We start from the raw sequence: 15,314 nt of genomic DNA, 5'->3' as shown, positions 1-15,314 counted from the left end.
TGATAATCAACCCACTTTTTTTTTTTTTTTTTTTGTTATGTATTTTTTTTTTTTTTTTTTTTTTTTTTTTTTTTTTTTTTTTTTTTTTTTTTTTTTTTTTTTTTTTTTTTTTTTTTTTTTTTTTTTTTTTTTTTTTTTTTTTTTTTTTTTTTTTTTTTTTTTTTTTTTTTTTTTTTTTTTTTTTTTTTTTTTTTTTTTTTTTTTTTTTTTTTTTTTTTTTTTTTTTTTTTTTTTTTTTTTTTTTTTTTTTTTTTTTTTTTTTTTTTTTTTTTTTTTTTTTTTTTTTTTTTTTTTTTTTTTTTTTTTTTTTTTTTTTTTTTTTTTTTTTTTTTTTTTTTTTTTTTTTTTTTTTTTTTTTTTTTTTTTTTTTTTTTTTTTTTTTTTTTTTTTTTTTTTTTTTTTTTTTTTTTTTTTTTTTTTTTTTTTTTTTTTTTTTTTTTTTTTTTTTTTTTTTTTTTTTTTTTTTTTTTTTTTTTTTTTTTTTTTTTTTTTTTTTTTTTTTTTTTTTTTTTTTTTTTTTTTTTTTTTTTTTTTTTTTTTTTTTTTTTTTTTTTTTTTTTTTTTTTTTTTTTTTTTTTTTTTTTTTTTTTTTTTTTTTTTTTTTTTTTTTTTTTTTATCCTATATGTCAAACAACGTAGTTTCAGTCAGCCACACCATAGCAAACCAACGTGCTTATAGTTCATGCCTGAATGATGAAGAGTTTCCTGACCCCACACATCACACGTACCTCCTTGAGTCAGGTGTGGTGTGTGGCAGCCAGCCCCCCACACATCACACGCGTACCTCCTTCAGTCAGGTGAGGGTGTGCCAGCCCCCCCACCCACATCACACGTACCTCTGTCAGGGTGGTGTGTGTGCGCCAGCCCCACACACATCACACGTACCTCCTTGCAGCAGCCAACCCCCCACACACACACATCACACGTACCAGTCAGGAGGTGCCAGCCCCCCACACATCACACACGCACCAGTCAGTGGTGTGCAAGTGTCTCACACACATCACACGTACCTCCTTCAGTCAGGGTGTGTGGTGTGGCAGCAGCTCCCCCACACATCACACGCACCTCCTTCAGTCAGGGTGGTGCCAGCACACACACATCACACGTACCTCCTTCCAGTCAGGTGGTGTGCCAGCTCCCCCCCCCACACATCACACACCTCCTTCAGCAGCTAGTCTCCACACACATCACACGCACCTCCTCAGTCAGGCAGCCAGCCCCCACACACATCACACGTACCTTCAGTCAGGTGTGGTGTGTTTCCCCCACACATCACACAGTGAGGTGTGCAGCTAGCCCCACACATCACACGTACCTCCTTCAGTCAGGTGAGGTGTGCAGCAGCCCCCACACACATCACACGCACCTTCAGTCAGGTGAGGTGTGCAGCTAGCCTCCACCCACATCACACGCAATTCTCTGTTAAGAGCCATCTCCACCCACACACACACGCATCATAACTTCATGTTAACATAATATAATGTACCAAGAGTACTGAGGGTCGTCTGTTGACAGAGGTGGAGGAGTCGTTCAAGGAGGTCGTATCGCCAGCCTCATCGGAGGGAGGGCGGCCACGCCATCCAGAACTCCCTGCGTCCTATGAGCTCTGAAGGACCCATGCACGCTACCTCACTCTCACCCACACCTGCAGTACTCCTGGTGAGTCGCCTGCTAATTTCTTGCATTTCTCCCCTCTCACAGTCAGCCTGTTACTGCCTCTTTTCTCACACCTGCAGTACACCATGGTAAATAGCACACCTGTTGCTACCTTTCAAACACTCTGCACACCCCAGGTGAGTCACCACGTCTGATCTTAATCTTCATACCTGGTGAGTCCCCACACCTGCACCACACATTGGGACTCCACACCTTGACTACACCCTTACAGTCAAATACACAACTGTCTCCTGCTTTGGTGAATATCGTGGGGAAGTCGAGTCATCTGTTGTAATACTACATACTTTGAACCACTGAACACTTGGCAGGTCTGAGGGACCTGGAGGTAGCCACACTCTCTGTAAAAATCACCTTTCTCATCACAAAATATAGCCAGTTGCCACAGGTTGTCGACCACATCTACATGCCGTCTCACAAATTTCACACGCTGCTCCATGCGGTTTTGTGTTAGTGAAGTTGTATCAGCTGGAATGTCTGAGTGAACACCTGCTGAATTTCATCTCTGTTATTGTTCGTGATGTGCACTGCAGTTACAATTCTTTCGTTGGATGTTAGGTCCACTGTGTTGGCTGAGCTTTGTATGCATTCCGTAATCCTTGTCCTCTATACAAGTTGTTGGAGGAGAATAGCCTTCTCCGTACACCGCTTCCTAATAGTTCATGTGCTTATTTCATCTCCACTGAACACTTCTCACCAGTAACTACCCTCCCTTCACCAGTAACTCCCTCCCTTCACCACTAACTACCCCGCACCAGTAACTACCCCTCCCTTCACCAGTAACTACCCCTGCCCCTTCACCAGTAACTACCCCTCCCCCTCACCAGTAACTACCCCCCCCTTCACCAGTAACTACCCCTCCCCTCTCACCAGTAACTACCCTCCCCTTCACCAGTAACTACCTCCCTTCACCAGTAACTACCCCGCCCCTCTCACCAGTAACTACCCTTTACCTCTACCAGTAACTAACCCTACCCTTCACCAGTAACTACCCCTCCCTCACCAGTAACTACCCTCCCCGCCAGTAACTACCCTCCCTTCACCAGTAACTACCCCTCCCTTCACCAGTAACTACACCTCCCCTTCACCAGTAACTACCCTCCCCTCACCAGTAATCTACCCTCCCCCTCACCAGTAACACCCCTCTCCCTTCACCAGTAACTACACTCTACCCTCACCAGTAACTACCCTCCCTTCACCAGTAACTATCCTTCCCCCTCACCAGTAACTACACCACCCTCACCAGTAACTACCCCTCCCCTCTCACCAATAGCCACCCCTTCCCCTCACCAGTAATTACACTCCCACCCTCACCAGAATCTCACCTCCCCCCACCCAGTAACTTCAACTCACCCTCACCAGTAACCACCGCTCCCTTCACCAGTAACCACCCTTCCCCCTCACCAGTAACTACCCCTCTCCCTTCACCAGTAACTACCCCTCCCCTTCACCAGTAACTACACCTTCCCTTCACCAGTAACTCCTCCCCTCACCAGTAACCACCCTCCCTTCACCAGTATCTAACCCCTCCCTTCACCAGTAACTTACCTTCACCCTCACCAGTAACTACCCGTCCGCTTCCACCAGTAACTTCACCTCCCCCACCAGTAACCACCTTTTTTCTCACCAGTAACTACCCCTCCCTCACCAGTAATCCACCCTCCCCCCACCAGTAACTACCTCCTTCACCAGCACCACACTCCCTCTCACCAGCAACACCTCCCTTCCAACAGTAACTACCCCTCCACCACCAGTAACTACCCCTCTCCTTCACCAGTAACTACCCTCTCCCTCACCAGTAACCACCTCCCTCTTCACCACTAACTACTCCTCACCAGTAACTACTCCCCCTCCCCTTCACCCAGTAACTGCCCCCTCCCTTCACCAGTAACTACCCTCCCCCTTCACCAGTACCTCCCTTCACCGGTAACTGCTCCTCCCTCTCACCAGCAACTCACTCCCTCCCCCTCACCAGTAACTACCCTCCCTTCACCAGTAACTACCTCCCCTTCCACCCACCAGTAACTACCCTCCCTCCACCAGTAACTACCCTCCTTCACCAGTAACTACCTCCCTTCACCAGTATACCTCCCCTTCACCAGTAACTACCCCTCTCCCAGTCTCACCCCTCTCCCCCTTCACCAGTAACCACCTCCCCTTCACCAGTAACTACCCCTCCCCTTCACCAGCAGTAACCACCCTCCCTTCACCAGTAACCACCCCCTCCCTCACCAGTAACTACCCCTCCCCTCACCAGTAATTACTCCTCCCCTTCACCAGTAACTACCCTCCCTCACCAGTAACTACCCCTCCCCTCACCAGTAACTACCTCCTTCACCAGTAACTACCCCTCTTCACCAGAAACCACTCCCCTGCCCCTTCACCAGTAATCTCACCTCCCTCTCACCAGTAACCACCTCCCTTCCACCAGTAACTACCCTTCACCCCTCACCAGTAACTACCTCCCTTCCCACCAGTAACTACCCTTGCCTCTTCACCAGTAACTCACCCTCCCTCTCACCACTAACCACTCCTTCACCCTCACCTCAGTAACTACCCCTCCCTCACCAGTAACCACCCTCCCCTTCACCAGTAACTACCCCCTCCCCCTCACCAGTAACTACCCTCCCCCTCACCAGTAACTACCCCTTCACCTTCACCAATAACTACCCCTCCTTCACCAGTAACTACCCCTTCCACCCCTCACCAGTAACTCTCCCCTCACCAGTAACCACCTCCCTCTCACCAGTAACTACCCTTCACCCTCACCATTAACTACTCCCTCCTCTCACCAGTAACCACCCTCCCCTCACCAGCAAGTAATCCTCCCTCACCAAGTAACTACACCCTCCCCCTCACCAGTAACTACCCCTCTCCCTCCTCACCAGTAACTTCCTCCCCTTCACCAGCACTACCTCTCCTCACCAGTAACCACCCCTCTCTTCACCAGTAACTACCCCTCCCCTCTCTCACCAGTAACTACCCGTCCCCTTCACCAGTAACTACCCCTCCCCCACCAGTAACTACACCCCTTTCCTTCACCAGCACCACCTCCCTTCACCAGTAACTACCCTCCCCTTCACCAGTAACTACCCTCCACCCTCACCAGAACCACCTCCCTTCTCACCCTCCTTCCTCACTTTCAACTACCCTCACCAGTAACCACCCCTCCCCTTCACCAGGCACTGCCCCTCCCCCACCAGTAACTACCCTCCCCTTCACCAGTAACTACCCCTCACCAGTACCTCACCTTCCTCTTCACCAGTAACTACCCTCCCCTTCACCAGTAATCCACCCCTCCCTTCACCAGTAACTACCCCTCCACCCTACACCAGCAACTACCCACCCTTCCACCAGTAACTACCCCCTCCCCTCACCAGTAACTACCCCTTCCTTCACCAGTAACTACCCTCCCTCACCAGTAACACTCCTTCACCAGTAACTACCCTCCCCCTCACCAGTAACTACCTCCCTTCACCAACTAACTACCCTCACCAGTAACTACCCCTCCCCTCTCACCAGTACTGCCCCTCCCTTCACCACAGTAACTACCCTCCTTCACCAGTAACTTCCCTTCACCGGTAACTCCACTCTCCTTCACCAGTAACTACCCCTCCCCTCACCAGTAACTACCCCTCCCTCTCACCAGTAACTACCCCTCCCCTTCACCAGTCAACTCACCTTCCCTCACCAGTAACTCACCCCTCCCCTTCACCAGTAACTACCCTTCACCTTCACCAGTAACCTCCTTCACCATTAACTACCCTCCTTCACCAGCACCACCCCTCCTCTTCACCAGTACTACCCTCTCCCCTCACCACCAGTAACTACCCTCCTTCACCGTAACTCACCTCCCTTCCACCAGTAACTACCCTCCCTTCACCAGTAACTACCCCTCCCTTCACCAGTAACTACCCTTCACCTCACCAGCACTACCCCTCCCCTCACAATAACCACCCTCCCTAACCAGTAACTACCCCTCCCTTCACCAGTAACTACCCTCCCCCTCACCAGTAACCACCCTCCCCCACCAGTAACTACCTTCCCCTTTCACCCAGTAACTACCCCTCCCCTTCACCAGTATACCTCCCCCCTCACCAGAAACCACCACCTCCCCCCTCACCTGCACCACCCTCCTCACCAGCAACTGCCCCTCCCCTCTCACCAGTACCACCCCTGCCCTTCTCACCCAGTAACTACCCTCCCCTTCACCAGTAACTACCCTTTCCTTCACCATCTTATTCTCCCTTCACCAGTATCTACCCCTCCCTTCTGTGCACCCCCTCCACCTACCGTGGTTCTTCTCTCTCCCCATTCACAGTAATTACCCCTGTCCTTCACCAGTAACTACCCTCTTCACCAGTAGTCCACCCCTCCCCTTCACCAGTAACCACCCCTCCCTTCACCAGTAACTTCCCCTCCCCCCTTAGTAACCTCCCTTCTCCCACTAACTACCCCTCTGTCCTCCCCTTCACCGTGTGCCCCTCCCCTTCACCAAGTTTACTCCTCCCTTCACCAGTAACTACCCTTCACCGGTAACTACCCCTTCACCAGTAACTACCCTCCCCTCACCAGTATGCCTCCCTTCACCAGTAACTACCCTCCCCTTCACCAGTAACTGCCTATTCCCTCACCGATGTCCCTTCTGATATTTACCCTTCCTTCACCAGTAACTGCCTCCTTCACCAGTAACTACCCTCCTTCACCAGTAACTGCCCTCTCTTCACCAGTAACTACTCCTCCCCCCTCACCAGTTTCACCTCCCTTCCCCTTTACCCCAGTAACTACCCCTCCCTTCCACCAGTAACTACCCCTCCCTTCTGTAACTACCCTTCACCTCACTTCTCCCCTCACCAATGCTTCCCCTCCCCTTCACCAGTAACTACCTCCCCTTCACCAGTCTTCTGCTTCCTTACCAGTAATACCCCTCCCCTCTGTAATTCACCCCTCCCTTCACCAGTAACTACCCCTCCCCTTCACCAGTAACTCCTCCCCTTCACCAGTACTACCCTTTACCCCTCACCAGTAACCCCTCCCTTCACCTCTCACAGTAACTGCCCCTTTTCATTACCAGTAACTTCCCTCGTCTACCCTCTTCACCATGTAACTTCCCTCCTTCACCAGTAACTACTCCCTCCCCTCTCAGTAACTACCCTCCTTCACAGTAACTTCCTTCCCCTCACACTACCTCCCTTCACCAGTCTTCTCCTCCCCTCACATTAACTACCCCTCCCCTTCACCAATCCCCTCCCCCTCGTTCCCTCCCCTTCACCAGTAGCTACCCCTCCCTTCAGGCCTCCCTTCACCCTCTTCCCCTTCACAGTAACTACCCTCCCTTCTGTCTCCCCCCTCCCTTCACAGTAACTACCCCTCTGTTCCCCTCACCAGTTACCCCTCCCCTCTAGTAACTACCCCTCCCTTCACCAGTGCTACCCCTCCCTTCACCAGTAACTACCCTCCCTTCACCAGTAACTACCCCTCCCCTTCACCAGTATGCCCTCCCTTCACAGTACTTTCCTCCTTCACCAGTCTCCCTTCCAGTAACTACCCTCACCAGTAACTACCCTCCCTTCACCAGTAACTACCCTCCCTTCACCAGTAACTACCCCTGCCTCACCCAGTAACTACCCCTCCCCTTCACCAGTAACTACCCCTCCCCTTCACCAGTAACTACCCTCCCTTCACCAGTAACTACCCCTGCCCTCACCAGTAACTACCCTCCCTTCTTACAGTAACTTACCCTCCCTCTTCACCAGTAACTACCCCTCCCTTCACCAGTAACTACCTGCCCTCTGTTAACTACCCTCCCTTCACCAGTAACTACCCTCTTCCACCAGTAACTACCCCTCCCTTCACCAGTAACTACCCTCATTCAAGTAACTATTTTATCTCTCCTTATTATTAAAAAGTAAAATGAATAATGACGTTCTTCCACAGCCTTCTTCAGTCTGTTCATGTCATCCATCCTTTAAATCCTCCTGTTATATTTGTTGTCCTCTCCGTCAGTAGGCTTATTAAAATACCACCAGTCCCCCATGTGGTATTATTGTTCATCTCTAAGCTTACAAAAAATAATGGTGAAATGTAGTTAAACACTGAAAAAACACAACATTTACTAACACACACTCCTTTCGAGCAATGTAGTACTGTGTGTGTGTGATCTGTTTCTGCTGGCTTGAAAATGATCTCTTTGACATCCTTCCTTGGTTACTATACAACTCCTATGATAAATTCAGCCAACAAGTTCATTATCTAAGAACATCTATACTGCTGTTTGCTTCTCTTAATCCTTTCTGCAATTTGGTTCACGTGATATGATGATAAACATTGAGCCGCTGTTTTGAGTGCGGATGAACCACACACCACACACTCTACCACATGACAGAACAGTCTCTCTTTATCCCCTCCCTCACCACAAACTTAAATATACATCCCCCACCACACTCTTCACACACATCCTCCATCTCCTACAACACACATCCTCCTCCTCCCTCACCACACATCCTCCACCTCCCCTCACTTATCCTCCACCTCCCTCACCACACATCCTCCACTCCTCACCACACATCCTCCTCCTCCCTCACCACATCCTCCACCTCCTCCAACACATCCTCCATCTCCCTCCCCCCCCCTCCACCTCCCCCCCCTCCCTCCCCCTCCCCTCCACACCTCCTCCCCCCCTCACCACATCCTCCACCTCCCCACACACATCCTCCTCCCTCACCCACATCCTCCACCTCCCTCACCACATCCTCCACCTCCCTCACCACATCCTCCATCTCCCCTCACCACACATCCTCCACCTCCCCTCAACACATCCTCCACCTCCCCTCACCCACATCCTCCACCTCCCCACCACACATCCTCCACCTCCCTCCCCCACACATCCTCCCTCCCTCTCCTCCCCACACATCCTCCACCTCCCTCACCACCCTCCCACCTCCCTCCCCTCCCTCCCTCCCCCACATCCTCCATCTCCCTCCCACCCACATCCTCCCACCTCCCCCCTCCTCCCCTCACCACACATCCTCCACCTCCCTCCCCCACACATCCCTCCCACCCACATCCTCCCCCCTCCCCTCCCCACACACCTCCCTCCCACACATCCTCCCACCTCCCCTCCCTCCCATCTCCCTCACCCCACACATCCTCCACCTCCCTCAACACATCCTCCACCTCCCTCACCCACATCCTCCTCCCTCACCTCCACCTCCCTCCTACACATCCTCCTCCCTCACCCCATCTCCACCTCCCACCTCTCCCTCACCACACATCCTCCACCTCACCACACCATCACCTCCATCCTCCACTCCCTCACCACATCCTCCTCCTCACGCATCTCCACCTCCCACACACATCCTCCACCTCCCACACCTCCTCACATCCCTCCTCCCTCACCACATCCTCCACCTCCCCACACATCCTCCACCTCCCACCACACATCCCTCCACCCCCCTCCCCACACATCCTCCTCCCTCACCCACATATCCTCCACCTCCCACCACACATCCTCCCCCTCCCTCCACCTCCCTCCTCCCTCCACCTCCCCTCCCCACACCACACATCCTCCACCTCCTCCCACACTCCTCCACCTCCCACCACATCATCCCTCCACCTCACCTCCCCCTCCACCTCCCTCACCCACATCCTCCTCCCCCACATCCTCCCTCCCCACCCTCCCTCCCTCACCACACATCCCTCCACCTCCCCACCACACATCCTCCACCTCCCCACCCCTCCTCCACCTCCCACCCCTCACTCCCACACCCTCCACCTCCCACACCACACATCCTCCACCTCCCTCACCACATATCCTCCACCTCCCACACCACACATCCTTCATCTCCCACACCACATATTGAACATCCAGTCCTCCCTCATCACACTCAGAGTACAATCCTTCCCCGCCTCCCTGCAACAAGTTAATCCTTCACCGTCCTCTCCCAGGGCTGAGTGTGCTCGAGCGAGAGAGTCTGACGCGGAGGACCCTAGCTCCCCGCGAGGACTGACGCACTTCGGTAAGGTAGGTGACCATGTAGCGCCGCTGGCTGCTACCTGTTGTGTCTGCTGTAGCACTGGGGTAGAGGCGCTGACTGCCAGCTGTCATGTGCTTTAACTCCGAAACTATTGAGTATTGACAAATTGGTCATTTAGTCATTTATCTCTATTTATGTCTCAGGAATACACCCCCTGATTTATTAAAGGAACACCCTGTACAGTGTATATGAGAACCGTACCAACAGAGTGCCAAACTTTACCCCCAGACGGTGGTTAGAGAGATGAACCGGCTGGGCTTAATGGTGGATTTGTCACACGTGTCACAGGCGACAATGAAGGCGGCGCTGGAAGTGTCGAGAGCTCCGGTTATCTTCAGCCACTCTTCCGTGTACTCCATCTGCAAGAATCCGAGGAATGTGCCAGACCACATCCTTAGGAAAGTGGTGAGTATATGTCACATGTTAACATGCGCCCACACCTGAGATAGTTCATTAATGGTCCAGACATATACTCGTACTGTGTCCTTCATACTTGAGTCACTTTCTATGGATTGATGCATGGTAAACATCCGCTATGCACTTCCTTGCTATTGGTTGAAATATTACACTGACGTCTCCCTCTCTCATCAATGATTGGTCAGGCGAGTAACGGAGGCATTGTGATGATCAGCTTCTACAACTATTTCCTCACCTGCAGCAAGGAGGCAACCATCAGTGACGTCATAGGTGAGTGGTCAACCAATAACAGCAGGAAAGTGTAAATGTGTGAGGTCGTTGGCTGGTTATGACGATATTAAAGAATTGCAAGATAATTAAAGAGAAGCTCAAGAGGATTTAAGGTAAATGAGTTATTTTGTGTCTCTTACCGTTCTCAGTGACGGGTTGACGACTGCTATTATTCTCGACTCAACGTTTTGAGGCTCCTCCCATGGTTGTCTTTTGGCCAGTTGTGAAAGAGTAAACACCACTGTACACATCACCATCACCACTGTACACATCACCACTGTACACATCACCACTGTACACATCACCACTGTACACATCACCACTGTACACATCACCACTGTACACATCACCACTGTACACATCACCACTGTACACATCACCATGTACACATCACCATCACCACTGTACACCACATCACCATCACCACTGTACACACCACCATCACCACTGTACACATCACCACTGTACACATCACCACTGTACACATCACCACTGTACACATCACCATCACCACTGTACACATCACCACTGTACACATCACCATCACCACTGTACACATCACCATCACCACTGTACACATCACCATCACCACTGTACACACCACCATCACCACTGTACACACCACCATCACCACTGTACACACCACCATCACCACTGTACACAACACCATCACCACTGTACACACCACCATCACCACTGTACACACCACCATCACCACTGTACACATCACCATCACCACTGTACACATCACCACTGTACACATCACCATCACCACTGTACACACCACCATCACCACTGTACACACCACCATCACCACTGTACACACCACCATCACCACTGTACACACCACCATCACCACTGTACACACCACCATCACCACTGTACACACCACCATCACCACTGTACACATCACCATCACCACTGTATACATCACTATCACCACTGTACACATTTTAGACTCTTTCCATATCTCACTATACAAACCATTAATTCCTTATAATGGACACAGAGGTCTGTCTGTCAGTCTGTCTGTCACCTGTTATATCTCCCACAGAACACATCAATCACGTGAGGAAAGTGTCTGGTGTTGATCACGTGGGAATTGGAGCAGACTTTGACGGCATAAATATGTGAGTAGTGTGTGTGTGTGTGTGTGTTACAGTAACATACGTTTAGGTCACTTTAATATATCTTCAAGATACTTTGTAATTGATAAAAGTTTATGTAAGAGTTGAAAGTCAAGATTTAGGAGTAACGAAATTATCAGTAAACCATATACAAGCTGTCGGAAGAATTGCAAAGCTCGATTAATTGAAACTATAGACCATATACTGAAGAGTTATCCCTAAGACAGGCATTACTCCCGCTGTAAAACCATCCAAAACTACATGAATTTTCTAATGTTTTAAATAGTTCAGCAAATAAAGGAAATGTAAACCAGAAAACTTGTATTGAGGGAAGTGTCTCGTCTCTATGTACTCAAGACAATATACAGTGTACTAAATCTTTCTTCTGATAACTTTCCCCACAGGCTGCCTCAGGGGTTGGAGGACGTGTCAGGGTATCCACGACTGTTCGCCGAGCTGATGTCTGACCCAAACTGGTCACTGCAGGACCTAAGGAAGCTGGCGGGGCACAACCTACTGAGGGTGATGAGGGAAGCTGAGAGGGTACGTGTTGTGTGTCTGTTATCGTACGAGCATCTCTCTCCCTACATAACTTTCTGTTTATCTACCTACTTACACGTATTTGATGGCATCGTGACTGAGTGTTTATTACCAAATGCTTCATATTGTTAGACGTATGAAGAAAAAAAAATCAGTAAAAAGTAATCACAAGAACTTATTCATAAGCTACGCATTTTTCGTTAATCATCAAAAATTATGTCATCGTGTTAAAAGGTTTCATATGATCGCTTGTTTTTTAATGCAGTTTCTTCACTATTCACTGTTTATTTATATCTCAGAAAGTGTTCCCAGGATAAAATAGAATCGCTCTGGTTAACGCGGCAACGTTCAGTGTCTGTCGTCTATTCCAGTGACCGATACAGATTGTGACTGAGTACACGTTTTCTTGACACTTTGTTTCCAGAGAACCAGCGGGTAGTGAGCCACGAACAACACTCTCTTTCTCTCTCTCTCTCTCCATAACAAATTTGTGAATGTCAAATATGTGATAAAAACTCTTTGTTATTAAATTTCAATACAAATATAGAAGAAAAGAAAAAAATATATATATTACGAATTAGTTAAAAACCTACCCCACCACACCCAAGCCTCCCCCCTAACACACGGAAAAAATAAACCACGCGTTGCATCTGGACACACAGGTTGGCATGGAGCTTCAGCAGCAGAGAGTGACGCCCAACGAGGAGGAACTACCACTCACTGACCTACACCACGACGACTCCTGCTTCTATCGCTTTATCCGCCCCACTGACAACACCGACTGATCACCTCCCACCTGCCGACCGACCTATATGGGCAGGTGACCTTTGAAAACGATACAGTGAGGAAAACAACTACAGGAGATGGCGAGACAAACATTAATTATTTATCAATGTTACAAAATTACTTAGGCTGCGTTATGTTGGGCAGATCGCGTAGCTGGGATGGAGGGGAGAGAGGGGCGCAGGCCAGTGGGGAGCCAGCAAAGGTGGAGACAACGTGAAGAGGGATGATGATTATGATGATGATGAATATAATGATGATAATGAATACAATGATGATGATGATGATGATGACTTAATGATGATGGGTATTTTTCAAACATGATCTTTACTTTAGCCACAAAATAACAATAAATGTAAACAAACAGAAGTGCACCAGGTCAGCCACACCATCAAATAAAAATAATTATATAGTTTGATTGAATTATTATCCTTGGTTAGGTTAGGTTACGTTAGATTAGGTTACGTTACGCTACGTTAGATTACGTTAGGTGACGTTAGGTTAGGTTACGGTACGTTAGGTTAGCCTTATTATATGAAAGAATTAATCCTCGTCATTACCACCACAACAGTCAACACCATAACTACAATCACCACAACAATCATCACCATAACCACAATCACCACAACAATCAACACCATAACCACAATCACCACAACAATCAACACCACAACCACAATCACCACAACAATCATCACCATAACACAATCACCACAACAATCATCACCATAACCACATCACCACAACAATCAACACCATAACCACAATCACCACAACAATCATCACCATAACCACAATCACCACAACAATCATCACCATAACCACAATCACCACAACAATCATCACCATAACCACAATCACCACAATCATCACCATAACCACAATCACCACAACAATCAACACCATAACCACAATCACCACAACAATCATCACCATAACCACAATCACCACAACAATCATCACCATAATCCCGCAATCATCACCATAACCACAATCACCACAACAATCATCACCATAACCACAATCATACAACAATCATCACCATAACCACAATCACCACAACAATCATCACCATACAATCACCACAGCAATCACCATAACCACAATCACCACAACAATCATCACCATAACCACAATCACCACAACACTTGGAAAACTCCAAGATTAGCTTTCCTTGGAACTGCATTGTAAAGTTATATGGAAAGGAGAAAATACTGTATGCTATCACTCTCACTTAATATGAAAGCTTCGTAGAAGAGGCACTCAGAAATCTGTTTCCTCTGCGACAGAATCCTTCTCAAGAATAACCGTGAAATTGGGTTGTAAATTCACTTTCCTGTTTTACTGTTTGTCTTGTGACGTCAACGTTCTGCTCTATGAATACAGACTTCGGGATTACTTTACTCACTCACACATCAGGGGCTGGTGTGGCAGTACTGTGCTCGCTGCTGTCATGAAGGTAGAACTCAACCACCATAACAGAGCCACTAGTATAGACTCGAGCCAGTGTGCTCTGCCTTTCTAAGATAATTTAATTTATTCACACATTTTTTAATATGAAGTGAAAGTATTTATTTTTTGCGTCTGGATACAAATTTAATTTTAACTACAAGTCGGCCAGGGTATTGTTATGGTACTATAGTTTTCCACGCTCAGCTGGCCTATAGCCCCCCCCTCATCTATAGCTACAAATAGCTTAATGGTTCCCTTGAGCGTTCTACCTCCCCCGGACTGCGCGTATATAAGCGCGTATTTATATCGACCTTTTATAATAAATATTTAAAAGTTTCTAACAACCTCTCTGAAGTGCTAATGACTTGAAATGATTTGCATTTTGATAATCCATATATTTAACACTAATTTAGATAATAACAGGTCTCTTACAATTGTGAACACATTTAGATTGAAATTTCTATGAACCAATCAGCTTTTGGTATAGAAGAGGGGTAGGGCCTACGGGCCAGATTAGTGTAGAAAGGGTATAGTGCAGGCTCACATCAGCTACAATCATACACACAGTTTCCTCCCTCAGTGAATATTCAAACCCACGACCAATGGACTGCCAGCCCAGTACGATAACTACCCCGCTTCAGTGCCTATTGGGAGGGAATCCATGCATACAAATTTCAATAATGTAAAGAAGAGATTTTTTCCCCAGTAATTGTGATAGAAATATATCGTGTATATCCCAAGCTTATGGGCGAGTCTACGTGTATAACAATGTATAAATGAAATGTTTGATGAAAAATATGCAAATAAGTTTTGTAATCTGCATATTTTGAACAGGATAAACGCTGTACCACTTATTCAGTCTGTGTACAATCTTACGACATTTTTAACCAAATCAAGAACACTGTTATAAGACTACCCAGCTTTAACCTCACTTAACTATCAACACGGACTTGGCGCACCCTCATTCAACTACTACAAAATCTTTGATATTAGGAAAATTCTTGTTATAGCTTCA

At 47.8% G+C, this 15,314-nt stretch overlaps 1 protein-coding gene across 1 annotated transcript; it reads left to right on the top strand.

Moving 5' to 3' along the window:
- Positions 1-9,564: 9,564 nt before the first annotated feature.
- LOC121859357 (dipeptidase 1-like) lies at positions 9,565-13,228 on the top strand (the record flags this gene model as incomplete). The annotated part of the gene is made up of 6 exons (XM_042356139.1): positions 9,565-9,697; positions 9,939-10,115; positions 10,313-10,397; positions 11,452-11,527; positions 11,929-12,067; positions 12,727-13,228. Coding segments are annotated over 6 exons (733 nt in total), but the record flags the coding sequence as incomplete, so codon positions are not given.
- Positions 13,229-15,314: the final 2,086 nt, after the last annotated feature.

Source organism: Homarus americanus, unplaced genomic scaffold, assembly GCF_018991925.1.
Source record: "Homarus americanus isolate GMGI-L3 unplaced genomic scaffold, GMGI_Hamer_2.0 scaffold41821, whole genome shotgun sequence".
NCBI classification, from domain to species: domain Eukaryota; kingdom Metazoa; phylum Arthropoda; class Malacostraca; order Decapoda; family Nephropidae; genus Homarus; species Homarus americanus.
The sequence above is the reverse complement of the archived record's forward strand: the minus strand, read 5'-3'. Positions and strand labels throughout refer to the sequence as shown.